We start from the raw sequence: 11743 nt of genomic DNA, 5'->3' as shown, positions 1-11743 counted from the left end.
GAGATTTTGGTCCATATTGACATGATGGCATCACACAGTTGCCGCAGATTTGTCGGCTGCACATCCCAAAGATGCTCCATACAAGGCAGGATGGATCCATGCTTTCATGTTGTTTACGCCAAATTCTGACCCTACCATCCGAATGTCGCAGCAGAAATCGAGACTCATCAGACCAAGCAACGTTTTTCCAATCTTCTACTGTCCAATTTCGATGAGCTTGTACAAATTGTAGCCTCAGTTTCCTGTTCTTAGCTGAAAGGAGTGGTACCCGGTGTGGTCTTCTGCTGCTGTAGCCCATCTGCCTCAAAGTTTGACGCACTGTGCGTTCAGAGATGCTCTTAGGCCTACCTTGGTTGTAACGGGTGGCGATTTGAGTCACTGTTGCCTTTCTATCAGCTCGAACCAGTCTGCCCATTCTCCTCTGACCTCTGGCATCAACAAGGCATTTCCGCCCACAGAACTGCCGCTCACTGGATTTTTTTTCTTTTTCGGACCATTCTCTGTAAACCCTAGAGATGGTTGTGCGTGAAAATCCCAGTAGATCAGCAGTTTCTGAAATACTCAGACCAGCCCTTCTGGCACCAACAACCATGCCACGTTCAAAGGCACTCAAATCACCTTTCTTCCCCATACTGATGCTCGGTTTGAACTGCAGGAGATTGTCTTGACCATGTCTACATGCCTAAATGCACTGAGTTGCCGCCATGTGATTGGCTGATTAGAAATTAAGTGTTAACAAGAAGTTGGACAGGTGTACCTAATAAAGTGGCCGGTGAGTGTATATAACTATACTATGTGTAGACATTTATTCTATCTGTTCTATTCTAACCTGTCGGTGTGATTTTACTGTACACCGCACTGAATTGCCGGCTTTTCTATAGAACACCGGTGCGTATTTCTCACAAGTCACACTGATGGTCCGTGTGTGATCCGTATTTTTCTCGCCCCCATAGACTTTCATTGGTGGATTTTTTGCTCAATACGCTGACAAACGCAGCATGCTGCTATTTTCTACGGCCGTCCAATTTGGCCGAGAAATATATGCTAGATAGGGGTTGCCCCATATAGAATCATTGGTCCGTTTGCTATGCATAGTTTTTGCACCTCTCATACGTTCGTAAAACTCTCTAGTGTAACCCCGGCCTAATAATAATAATAATATTAGCAAATACGTCCAATTAGAAATGTAGTTTAGTTTTTCTGATTCGCCATAACTCTTTCCTCAGTTTACGACCACTGATATAGTGGCGGTTAGTTAGCTAGTTTCTAGTAGTCATAACCATGGATACTTAAGGTCCTGCAATGCCTACACATGAGGAAAGAGCTTCATATACATTTTTGTGGCAGACTGATAAGGTCTGTAGGAAGGAGGCTCCAGTGCAGATCCTGCTTCATACAAGGCCGATGCCAGCTGGGTCACATAGTCGGCCTCTGCCTGTATCTGCAGCAACCATAGCTCGCTGAAATCACTGCAGTTTAACCATTTGTCTATCAGTGCACACGGTCAGTAATCAGCATTGGATGTAGCACATGTCCGCTGCGTCCAAAGTGCTGCCGGCTTTTGAACGCAGGTGATTCTGCATGTGTTCACTGAACTGTGCGGATTCACCGCATCCAATACATTGTATGGGTGACATTTATCTTGCCGAGACTCGTGTCTCAGCAGATAAATAGACATGCTGCGGTCTGGAAAGATGCGCCGCATGTCTGTCTCTGCGGGTACTGCCGGAACAGCCGGGTCTACCGCAGATATTGCTCCACAATGCTGCATCCTGGATGATCCCGTCCCATCGTCGCTGTTTTCTATATACCAATAAAGTTGTTGTCTTCCAGCTTTTTTTCACTGTCGAGCTTTTCAAAAGCTGAAGAGAGAAAAAATATAATATCAGGAAAGATGACAAACGGTCCTAGAATCCTAACGATTTCTCTGCAGCTCGGACCCAAACATTTCTCGGTTTCCGGTGTCAGGGCCCGGTGCTATTTCAGGCAGTGTGACAGAATAGAAGCTGTGAGGGTGCAGCTCCATCTTGGCAGACTGCTCTCCGGCATGTGAATTATGGGATGCAGGTCGTATCGCTTGTGTGGAAATTCAACCCGGCATAACTAAGTCAGTACATAGAGCAACCCTCGCAGATACACTGAGCACGGACTGATCATCACATCACCATATACTATGTCTGCAAATATGAATCAACTACAAGACAACTGGAAGGGGTCTATGGTTTTAGCATTTAGTTTATCATTTTACAAAAAGTTTAAAGGGAACCTGCCACCAGAAAAAATGCTCTTAACCTGTAGATATGGGGTTACTCTGCAGGTTATAGTCTGGCGCCTGCATGTAGCCAAACACCGCGGGGAGAAAATTCACTTTATTTCCCTGGCAGCGTTTCAGTCACATGGGTGGCGCCGGTGCTGGTTCAGTCACCGCTCTGTAACCGCGCCCGCGGCCCTGACTGACAGCCGGCCTTTACTGACACTAGCTCTGCACTGGGACCGACTGGCTACGATGATGTGGCATGCGGCCGTGCTTGGAGAACAGTCGACTCATCCTCCTCCTGTGCGGGGAAATCCAACTTGGGTCAAGGTAGATCCTGAGCTCAAATCAATTAATTTCAGATTTTAAGTTAAAAAATTATTGGGGGCCAGTGGGTCCAGAATGAGCCCTTTGCATTTGTCTCTGCCATGAATGACCTGGACCTATTCACATTTACAGCCAATCTCTCAGTCCAATTATTATTATTATAGCGCCATTCATAATATATAGAGCTTGCCCATACAGTGAGCTGTGTGCAGAGTAATGCCCACCACACACTTTAGATGGCCGCCAATCAATCGGCCGCCAGCCAGTGTTAAGGATGTAAAGACACCCATTGCTGCCATCTTTGTGCTCATATGAAGCCTAGCCTCCAGGGGAACATCAAATACATCATATAATATAAAACTATAGTAATTGCAGTACATAGTACAAGTGATGAAATGATGGCAGGTTCAAGTCCCCTAAGGGGACTAAAAAATGAAAGTAAAAATAAAAAAAAAAAGTTTTAAAAATAAGATAAAGAACAAACATATAGCAAGAGCAAATCCCCAAAAAATAATGATGGAATTAAGAGGTTTTTTTACCATTTTACCCCACTGGTAATTTTAGTAATTGTTTTTCAGTACTTTCTATGGTAAAATGAATGGTGTCATTCAAAACGTCAACTCATCCTGCAAAACAGCAAGCGCCGATACTGCTATGCCAACAGACGAAAGAAAAGTTACGGCTCCTGGAAAAAGGGGAGGAAAAACAAAAAGAAAAAAAAAAAAACGATCATGAAGGGGTTCATAAGCAAGAATCTGCTTTTTTACCAGTACAGAGAAAATATGACAGGGACCGGTATGCTGCTGGTACTGGCTGTGTCAGGACGGAGGTTGTAGCGGCCATTACTCTAAACAGAAATCCTGTGTAACCGCTTACTGAGCTGGTGATGGCAGAGACAACAGTGACAGCTCTTCGCTTGTGTGCACATAAACACACGCAGGTATGTGCCAGATACCTCGCCGCCGAGGTGTGATAACACTGACTGGACGGCACCGTCAGGGATGACAAGACACATTCTGTTTTTCTAGTTAAAAATCCCAGACAGTCAAAATCATTCCAAATACTCTCACCAACATTCACGTTGCAACACTAAGGCCGGGGTCACACTTGTGAGTGTGATGCGAGAAACTCACTCACGCAAGTCTTTAGCATCAATACCCGGCCAGGGCCGGCGTTAGGGGCAGGCAGACTAGGCAGCTGCCTGGGGCCCCCGCTGCCCTAGGGGCCCCCAGCCAGGGGCAGACATACTGTTGATGGCACTGCTCCAGGGCCCAGAGGTGGAGGGGGGCCCCTGCAGGCAGGCCCGGTATCATGCAGGGTCGGGCCCCTCTCACCCCCTCCTGTAATCATGGAACACCGAGTGTCGGGGAGAGAGCGGGGCGCGAAGTGCAGGAGATCAAAAAGGGGGCGTGTCATGCAGGGAGAGACGCTGGCCAATGAACGCTTTCCTTACCTCACAGTGAACAGACTGAGGAGAGCGCTCACTGGCTGCCGTCTGTCCCCCTGCATGGAGCGTCCCAATGGTGAGTACTCGCCTACAGTCAGGGGCCCCGGCTGCACAGCACATAGAGACAGCAGTGGAGGAAGAGCAGGACTTACAGGGGGTCTTCTGCTCCCTCCACTGTTCTGTTCAGAGCAGCTGCAGCGTCTCCTCACAGAGCAGAGATGGGGGAGGAGCTCACTGCAGGGGCAGCACGGCAGCAAAATGTATGCTGTGAAGTGACCTGAAAAGTAATGTGCAGTTATAGTGCTCTTTATAACTTATCTCTTTATAATTTTAGTCATGGAACTTTTTGAATTTGAGTCTTTTCCTCCCTTACTGGGAATTTATCATCAGGTGCTGTCTGCTCTGTGCCCCATCCCCCACAGTGGGGTCTGCAGCCTTCTCCAGCTGAACTGACCTGCAGGGCTCATCTGATCACCTATACAAGATTAGTATGTGTGTATGTATATGCTTGTATGTGTATGTGTGCATCTGTGTGTATCTATGTGTATGTTTCTATCTGTGTGTGTATCTGTGTATGTACAGTATATGTGTGTATGTATGGTATAGTTGTATGGCTGTGTGTGTATGCATGTACAGTATGTGTGTATCTGTGTATGTGAAATAAATTTGTATGGATATATGGTATATATGTATGTTTATGTGCATGTACATACAGTATATGTGTATGTATATGTGTGTACGGTATGTGTATATACTGTATGTGTATATGTACGGTACGTGTATGTGTATCTGTATGTTCGGTATATGTGTGTGTATGCATGTACGGTATATGTATGTATGTACGGTATGTGCATTTGGGTGTATTTTATATGTATGTACGGTATGTGTGTACTATATGTATATAACTGTATCTGTGTATGTACGGTATATGTGTGTGTATCTGTGTGTATGTACGGTATATGTGTGTACGGCATTTGTGTGAATGTACGGTATATGCATGTGTGTATGTACGGTATGTGTATGTATGATGGTATATGTATGTGTATCTGTGTGTATGTATGGTATATGTATGTGTTTGCATATACTGTATTTGTATGTGTATCTGTGTGTATGTATGTGTATTTGTGTGTATGTATGGTATATGTATGTACGGTATGTGTATACTATCTGTGTATATAACTGTATGTGTGTATGCATGTAAGGTGTATGTCTGTGTATGTATGTACGGTATGTGTATCTGTGTGTATGTACGGTGTATGTATGTACAGTATATGCCGGAACAAAAATCATTGTTCTCATCAGCACATCGCCCAGTTAAAACTGCAGATATTCTGCTAAGATGATACTGTATGGGGACAGATTGATTTACTAGTGATCATTCTGTCCCCAGCCAGTGTAAAGAGGCTGGAAACAAGTGGCAAATGACTTCAATATTGTTGATCACGCTCGTTTAGTGGCCTGAAATCAGCGCATGTAGCTACAACCAAAATGTTTCTGTTGGTGCAATATGTTAGCATTTGGGGCCCCATTTTAAACTTTTGCCTAGGGCCCCACTTTGCCTAAAACCGGCCCTGTACCCGGCACTGGGGACCGGAGTGTGCGGCTGAACGCTCCGGTCCCCAGTGCCAGGTATTGATGCAATAGACTCGCGTGAGTTTCTCGCATCACACTTCCAAGTGTGACCCCGGCCTAAGAAGGAAAAGTTTTGGAATTCTAGAAACCACAGGATCAGAGGTGTATGTAGATTTTAAGGTACCTGGGGCGAGAATTCAGTTTGGTGCCCCCATCCCAGGCACATACGAGATTTGCACACTTAGTCACGTGCCGTTGAACTGCTCGACGCTAATTCTCTCAATGTTCAGTGAAAAACTGAGAGAAGCAGGAAGAAAAGCTCATTGTCACATGACTGTAAGATTGAAAATCACATATGAGTGACACGGCCATGTGATTCCTGCTGGAACCAGCAAGCAGAGCCGAATCTTGACAGTGAGGATATTTCACACTGCTAGGAATGGCTGCAGGGCTGCATTTTATAATTAAAGGGTGCATCCAGATTTGAGATAAAAGTCTACAGTCACTCTATGTGACTGCTGGCTTCTGAATTCTCACAGCACTGCACACTTAGGCTAGGTTCACATTGCGTCAAGTACATGGCGTTAAACGGATGCGTTAAACGCATATACAGAAAAGGAGCAAAAAATATGTGAAATTCGTCGTCACAGTAACGCTAGCGTTAACGCATGTGATCGCGTTTTTCATTTTGATGTCCGTATCCGTTTGTCTGCGTTTGTCACTGTCAATAAAGTTGTTCATTTTTTTTTTTTTTTTTTTCCCTTTTGTCATTGTCGGGTGTGGGCACAGACTCATTCTCCATTTTGAAAGCATTGAGTGAACTTCTGCTAGCAAGATGTTTGTGTCTGAGCTCGTCAGATTTCGCTTGATGCGGTTGCGACTTCGTCAGAGAAAGCGCAGTTCGCAAAGGAGATATTGGATCCACGAAGTGAATTTCTTGCGGAGTACATATGGTGCCTTTCACACCCTGTATGTGCAGCTTCGGGATCACCCCTCCAAATTCCAACGCTATCTACGGATGTCCATTGAGACCTTTGATGTTCTGCTCTCGCATGTGACGGATGAGATACATCATCATCGCAGCACTTTTCGTGAAAGCATCAGTGCGGAGCAACGTCTAGTAGTGACTGTGAGGTAATTATACATTTTTTTTAGCATTCTATTGACAAACACTAGATGTAGGTATCGTGGGGCATAATGTTCATTTTGCAATTGTATATTCTATTGTAACTAGGCTTTAGATGATCACTAACAATCCTAATTTTTTTTTTTTATTTAAATGTCGACAGATATCTGGCTACCGGAGAATCTTTTTCGTCACTGCATTATCAGTTTAGACTTGGGAAGTCAACAATTTGCCAACTGGTTCGGGAGACTTGTGATGCCATTTGGAATAACTTGCAACCACTTGTGCTACCAACCCCGACATCAGAAATGTGGCTAGCGATTTCCCAACAGTTTGAGGATGTGGCTAATTTCCCCAATTGTATTGGTGCCGTGGACGGCAAGCACATACGGATTCAGAAACCTGCGCATAGTGGTTCCCTGTACTATAACTATAAGAAATACTTTTCTATAGTATTGATGGCTATTGCGGATGCCAGGTACCGTTTTGTTGCTGTGGATATTGGTGCTTATGGCCGGACTAACGATTCCAGAGTATTCAGAGACTCCAACATGGGCCGATGTTTGTACAGCCAAAGTTTCAACATACCCTCATCAAGACCTCTTCCGGGGACCGAAGGCCCAAGTTTGCCCTATGTTTTAGTTGGTGACGAGGCGTTCCAACTAGGACAAAATCTCCTCAAGCCCTACTCAAGCTATAGTCTAGACTCCAGCAGGCGCATTTTTAATTATCGCTTGAGCCGGGCTAGACGTTATGTGGAGTGTGCCTTTGGGATTTTGACATTGAAATGGCGGATTTTACTAACCTGCATGTAACTGCAACCAGAAAATGTGGACCGTGTTGTGAAGGCGTGCATCTGTCTGCATAATTTTGTGGCGAGACATGAAACCCAGGTGGTAGACCCTGATGATTGTGAGTCGAACCTCATGAGCATTGAATCTACTGCTGTTCGGTCAACAGCACAAATAATGAGGATTCGTGATCAGTTTGCACACTACTTCACACATGAAGGCCATGTTCCATGGCAAGACAGATACGTGTGAAAATATTGTAAAGTCTTCCTGATGTTGTGTAAAAAGTTACCTTATGGCGTGTAAAAAGTTTTTTAACAAGATGTCGTGTTAAAAATTACCTTATGTCGTGTATAAAGTTGTGTTGTGTTAAAAGTTAAAGTCATCCAAGATTATTAAATTTGAAACAGTTTACAACATGTTTATGGGTTTTTCCAACAAACTTTTGGTACACAGGTTTAACATATGATATCCCATAGGGAAGAAAAAAAAGGAAAATAGAAATTCACAACAAAAAACATAACAAAAAAAAAAAAATAGAAAACTTGCAACGTGGTTATTGCACCTGGCTGGGGACACTGAACTGTACTAAAGACTTTGGTACTGCACGGGCGTATTGTCTGCCCAACTATATGATGGACTGCTACTATGTCTATGAGGTTCCACGCTCGTTTCACCCCGGCCTCTATATTGAGGGTTGTAGGCCGGCAAGTCCATTCTTCTAGTTCCCGATGGAGCGGGTTCTTGTGGTCCCACAAATTCCTCTACAAGCTCGTTCAGTCTTTGTCTAAACATAAAGTTTCTATGTGCCGGGATATTTTGGGCAACAGGCACATAGGATAAGAAAAGTAGCTTCCACTCATTAGCAGAGTAGACAGACTCGCGTGCTTGCAGCTCGGTAATTTCGCGCCTCACGTCTTTCAGCTCACTGCGACACATGTCCTCTACCCGTTGGAGTCCATCCACGATAATTGCATCAGCTTCATCTTTTTGGGTTGCTCGCTTGCGTCCACGCTGTGATTGCAACCGGGCACTCACACCTGCAGCAACAGTGCTTCTGTCCGCAGATCGTGGCTCGCTGATGCCAGACACATCTTCAGGTTGTGTTGGTTCCACTGGAGAAGGTTCCAGTTCCTCTGTCGGTCTCGGAGCAGCGGTACTGCATATCGTGCTGTAACCCCAAAAAAAAATTAATATAAATAAAGTAAATTAGTTACCTTTATTAAACAATTTTGTCTCGCACACAGACGTTTTTGTACTTACGAGCGCTGAGACAATGTTTTTTGAAGAAAGAGCAGTTGGTCGTAATGCACATACGGGGTCACCCGTTTACCACTGGATCCACTTGCTGCATTTTGATTGTTCCGGTAGTCACGGACAAAGCGATCGCGGATGGACTTCCAACGGGTATGGACAGCATCGGCTTTAAATTTAAAAAAAAAAAAAAAAAAAATAGTAGACAGATAGTTTGAAGATATAGGAAACATTTTTCATAGTTTGCTAGGATAGTTGAGATATAAATAGTAGATAGATAGTTAAGAAATAGTTTTTAGAAATAGTGTATAGATAGATAGTGTACAGATAGTTCATAATTGAGAGATAGACAACAAGTGGATAGGTTGATAGGATAGAAATTTTTTTGGGGTTTACATTTTCCGATGTTACGTCACCAATATTTACCAATTTTTTTCTTTGAAGTTGTAGACTTCTCCATGTATCGGGGATCAAAGTGACAGATTATTTGATCCCACAACTTCCGGTTTTTCACGATGTCATGGTGGGAGCTGTCGCTCTGGTCCCATATGGAGGGGTTGGCTTCAACAAGGTTGATCAGTGTCTCGTTGTGGATAGTCAATGGCTCTTCGTCAACGACAATCCTTTTTTTTTTGGCCGCTGACTTGGACTAGGTAAACCCAAAAAATTTAGGTTGATAGTTTCAATTTCACTGGATGGCCATATTCATATATACAGAGATAGATAGATACATAGATATAGCAATAGATAGATACATATATATAGATAGATATAGATAGATATATAGATACATAGATATAGATAGATAGATACATAGATATAGCAATAGATACATAGATATAGATAGATATAGATAGATATATAGATACATAGATATAGATAGATAGATACATAGATATAGATAGATAGATACATAGATAGATACATATTTATAGATAGATACATAGATATTGATAGATAGATAAATAGATAGATACATGGATATAGATATATACATAGATATAGATTGACAAAAATAGATGGAGCGATAGATAGTTGATATTTTACAGGTATAGTAGATAGAAATTGAATAGATAGATTGTTGATAAATATTGGATAGAATATTTCTAATTTGATATTTACCACTGGCAGTTGTGGCGACGACAGACGGCTAGGGACCTTCTTTCTTTTTTGTCCTCCGTGTTGCACCACCTATTGTGTATGTAAAATGTAAAAAAAAAACATTTTAACATTAAATTATGTTAACATTCATTGGATCAATAAATTTATGCCTGAAAAATTCAACATGTGTGCTATGTACCTTTGTTTTTTTAGCATGTTTTTTGGGGGGTGGTCTAGCAGCCTCGGGCTCAGAAGACTCCTATTCACAATAAAACAATAAACAGGATTGTTATGCCTAGCTCAATACAATGGAGTTTCACACAACATTATAGTGGTTTTTTAAAGTGCAAGCCTACCGACTGTGACGAAAAAATCGCAGACACACTGCTGCTGCTGCTGCTGCTGACATCTGTGTCCGACATCTGTGTGCAACAAAGCAACATGTTTAGTACACACACATCCGACGGACATTTTACAGACTCCCATGATGTATACTGAGATATATATATAGAAATGTACTTACATTTCAGGAGAGGTATTGCAACACTCTGTCACGTGCAGTAGTCCTATTGTGGGTGGTATATTCCTCTTAATGGCCGAAATCACATTTCCTGTCACATGACACATGTGACCACCCTCAAACGCTATTAAAACGTGTGGTCCTATTTGGAAATTTTTCATGATTTGCGTCTGACTGCGTTTGCCATAGCCTTCTATGGCAGAATGAACGCTTCCGTTAGTAGTGCGTTAGCTTGACCGGACCCGAGAACGCTGCAAGCCGCGTTGAAGGTCCGTCAGAAAAAAAACGTTATGTGACAAACGCATACCAATTTAGGGATGCGTCACGATGCGTTTTACAATGCAAGTCTATGGGCGCGTTAGTAAGTGCGTTACATTGCGTTTTTACTACTTAAAAACGAGTCCGTTAGACGGACACACCTAGCGCAATGTGAACCCAGCCTTACAGGGTATGTCCACACGTTCAGTATTTGGCACCACACCCAATACATTGAACGTGTGATATTTATCTTGTGGAGACTGAGTGTCTAAAGAAGATAAATAGACATGCTGCGGTCTGGAAAGATGTGCCGCATGTCCGTCTCCACAGGGAAACCGCGGGTGCCGGTGAACGTATAGTGGAGATGGGATTTCTTGAAAACCCATCCCCTATGCTGTAACTTCTGGCTGCTGCGGATTGGACGCTGTGGATGTACATAGCGTCCAACCCACAGCGTTTACTGACTGTGGGAACATACCCTTAGGATCTTCCCTTTCACAAGTATGTGATTTGCATACTCTTGGGCACATTCCGACTAGACGTGCCTGGCCTTGCTCAAATCAATTTCACAGAGTGAGGCCAAGCATGTCTAGTCGGCATGTGATCACATGTATGCAAATCACTGGCACTGTGAGAATTCAGAAGTCTGCAGTCACATAGAATGACCGAAGATTCATCACAAACTTGGACAATAGCTTTAATGCTCCTAACATAAATAAAAATATGAGAATTAGTCATTATCACAAAAAAATTTACATCCAGGTACCTTATAGATGACGCAGTAGCGTAGCTACCGGGGGCAGAGGGGGCGGCCCCGGGCCCTGCGCTCTGAGGGTGCCCACCCAGAGCTACACCACTGTAATGGTATTGGCGTGCACAGAAAGCCAATATAATTACATTCTGTGGCAGAGATGGGAGAATTGATCTCTCTGCTCTGCCACCCGGCCTCTATGGTCCCCTTGAGCAGTGGGCCCCCTCCGCCCGTCATCGCAACTGTATCAGCTAGATGCCGATATTACTGACTGCATTGATGAGAGAAGGAAAGTTACGCTCCCTCTCCCATCATTCCCCCTGTCAGCATCTGACATCCCTG

General features: G+C 43.6%; 1 protein-coding gene across 2 annotated transcripts; it reads right to left on the bottom strand.

The window, feature by feature from the left end:
• Positions 1-7844: 7844 nt before the first annotated feature.
• Positions 7845-10812, bottom strand: LOC143782940 (uncharacterized). Of its 2 annotated transcripts, XM_077270948.1 has the most exons (7): positions 10396-10811; positions 10229-10294; positions 10072-10131; positions 9894-9962; positions 9198-9420; positions 8781-8940; positions 7845-8688 (listed from the first exon to the last, which is right to left on the bottom strand). In XM_077270948.1, the coding sequence occupies exons 2-7, from the start codon at positions 10292-10294 to the stop codon at positions 8106-8108; spliced, it is 1161 nt and encodes a 386-aa protein (XP_077127063.1). In that variant the 5' UTR covers positions 10396-10811; the 3' UTR covers positions 7845-8105. The 2 variants fall into 2 exon arrangements, with proteins under 2 accessions (XP_077127063.1, XP_077127062.1); XM_077270947.1 differs by having other exon boundaries at positions 10229-10812.
• Between the last annotated feature and the right edge of the window lie 931 nt (positions 10813-11743).

Source organism: Ranitomeya variabilis, chromosome 6 (genome assembly GCF_051348905.1).
Source record: "Ranitomeya variabilis isolate aRanVar5 chromosome 6, aRanVar5.hap1, whole genome shotgun sequence".
NCBI classification, from domain to species: domain Eukaryota; kingdom Metazoa; phylum Chordata; class Amphibia; order Anura; family Dendrobatidae; genus Ranitomeya; species Ranitomeya variabilis.
The sequence above is the reverse complement of the archived record's forward strand: the minus strand, read 5'-3'. Positions and strand labels throughout refer to the sequence as shown.

Coding starts and splice junctions, on each gene's coding strand:
- LOC143782940 (XM_077270947.1), bottom strand. CDS start 10,315: ATGTTGCTTTGTTGCACACAGATGTCGGACACAGATGTCAGCAGCAGC. Junction 9,421..9,893: donor CGTCGCCACAACTGCCAGTG/GTAAATATCAAA, acceptor GGGTTTACCTAG/TCCAAGTCAGCGGCCAAAAA. Junction 8,941..9,197: donor AACTTCAAAGAAAAAAATTG/GTAAATATTGGT, acceptor TTAAATTTAAAG/CCGATGCTGTCCATACCCGT.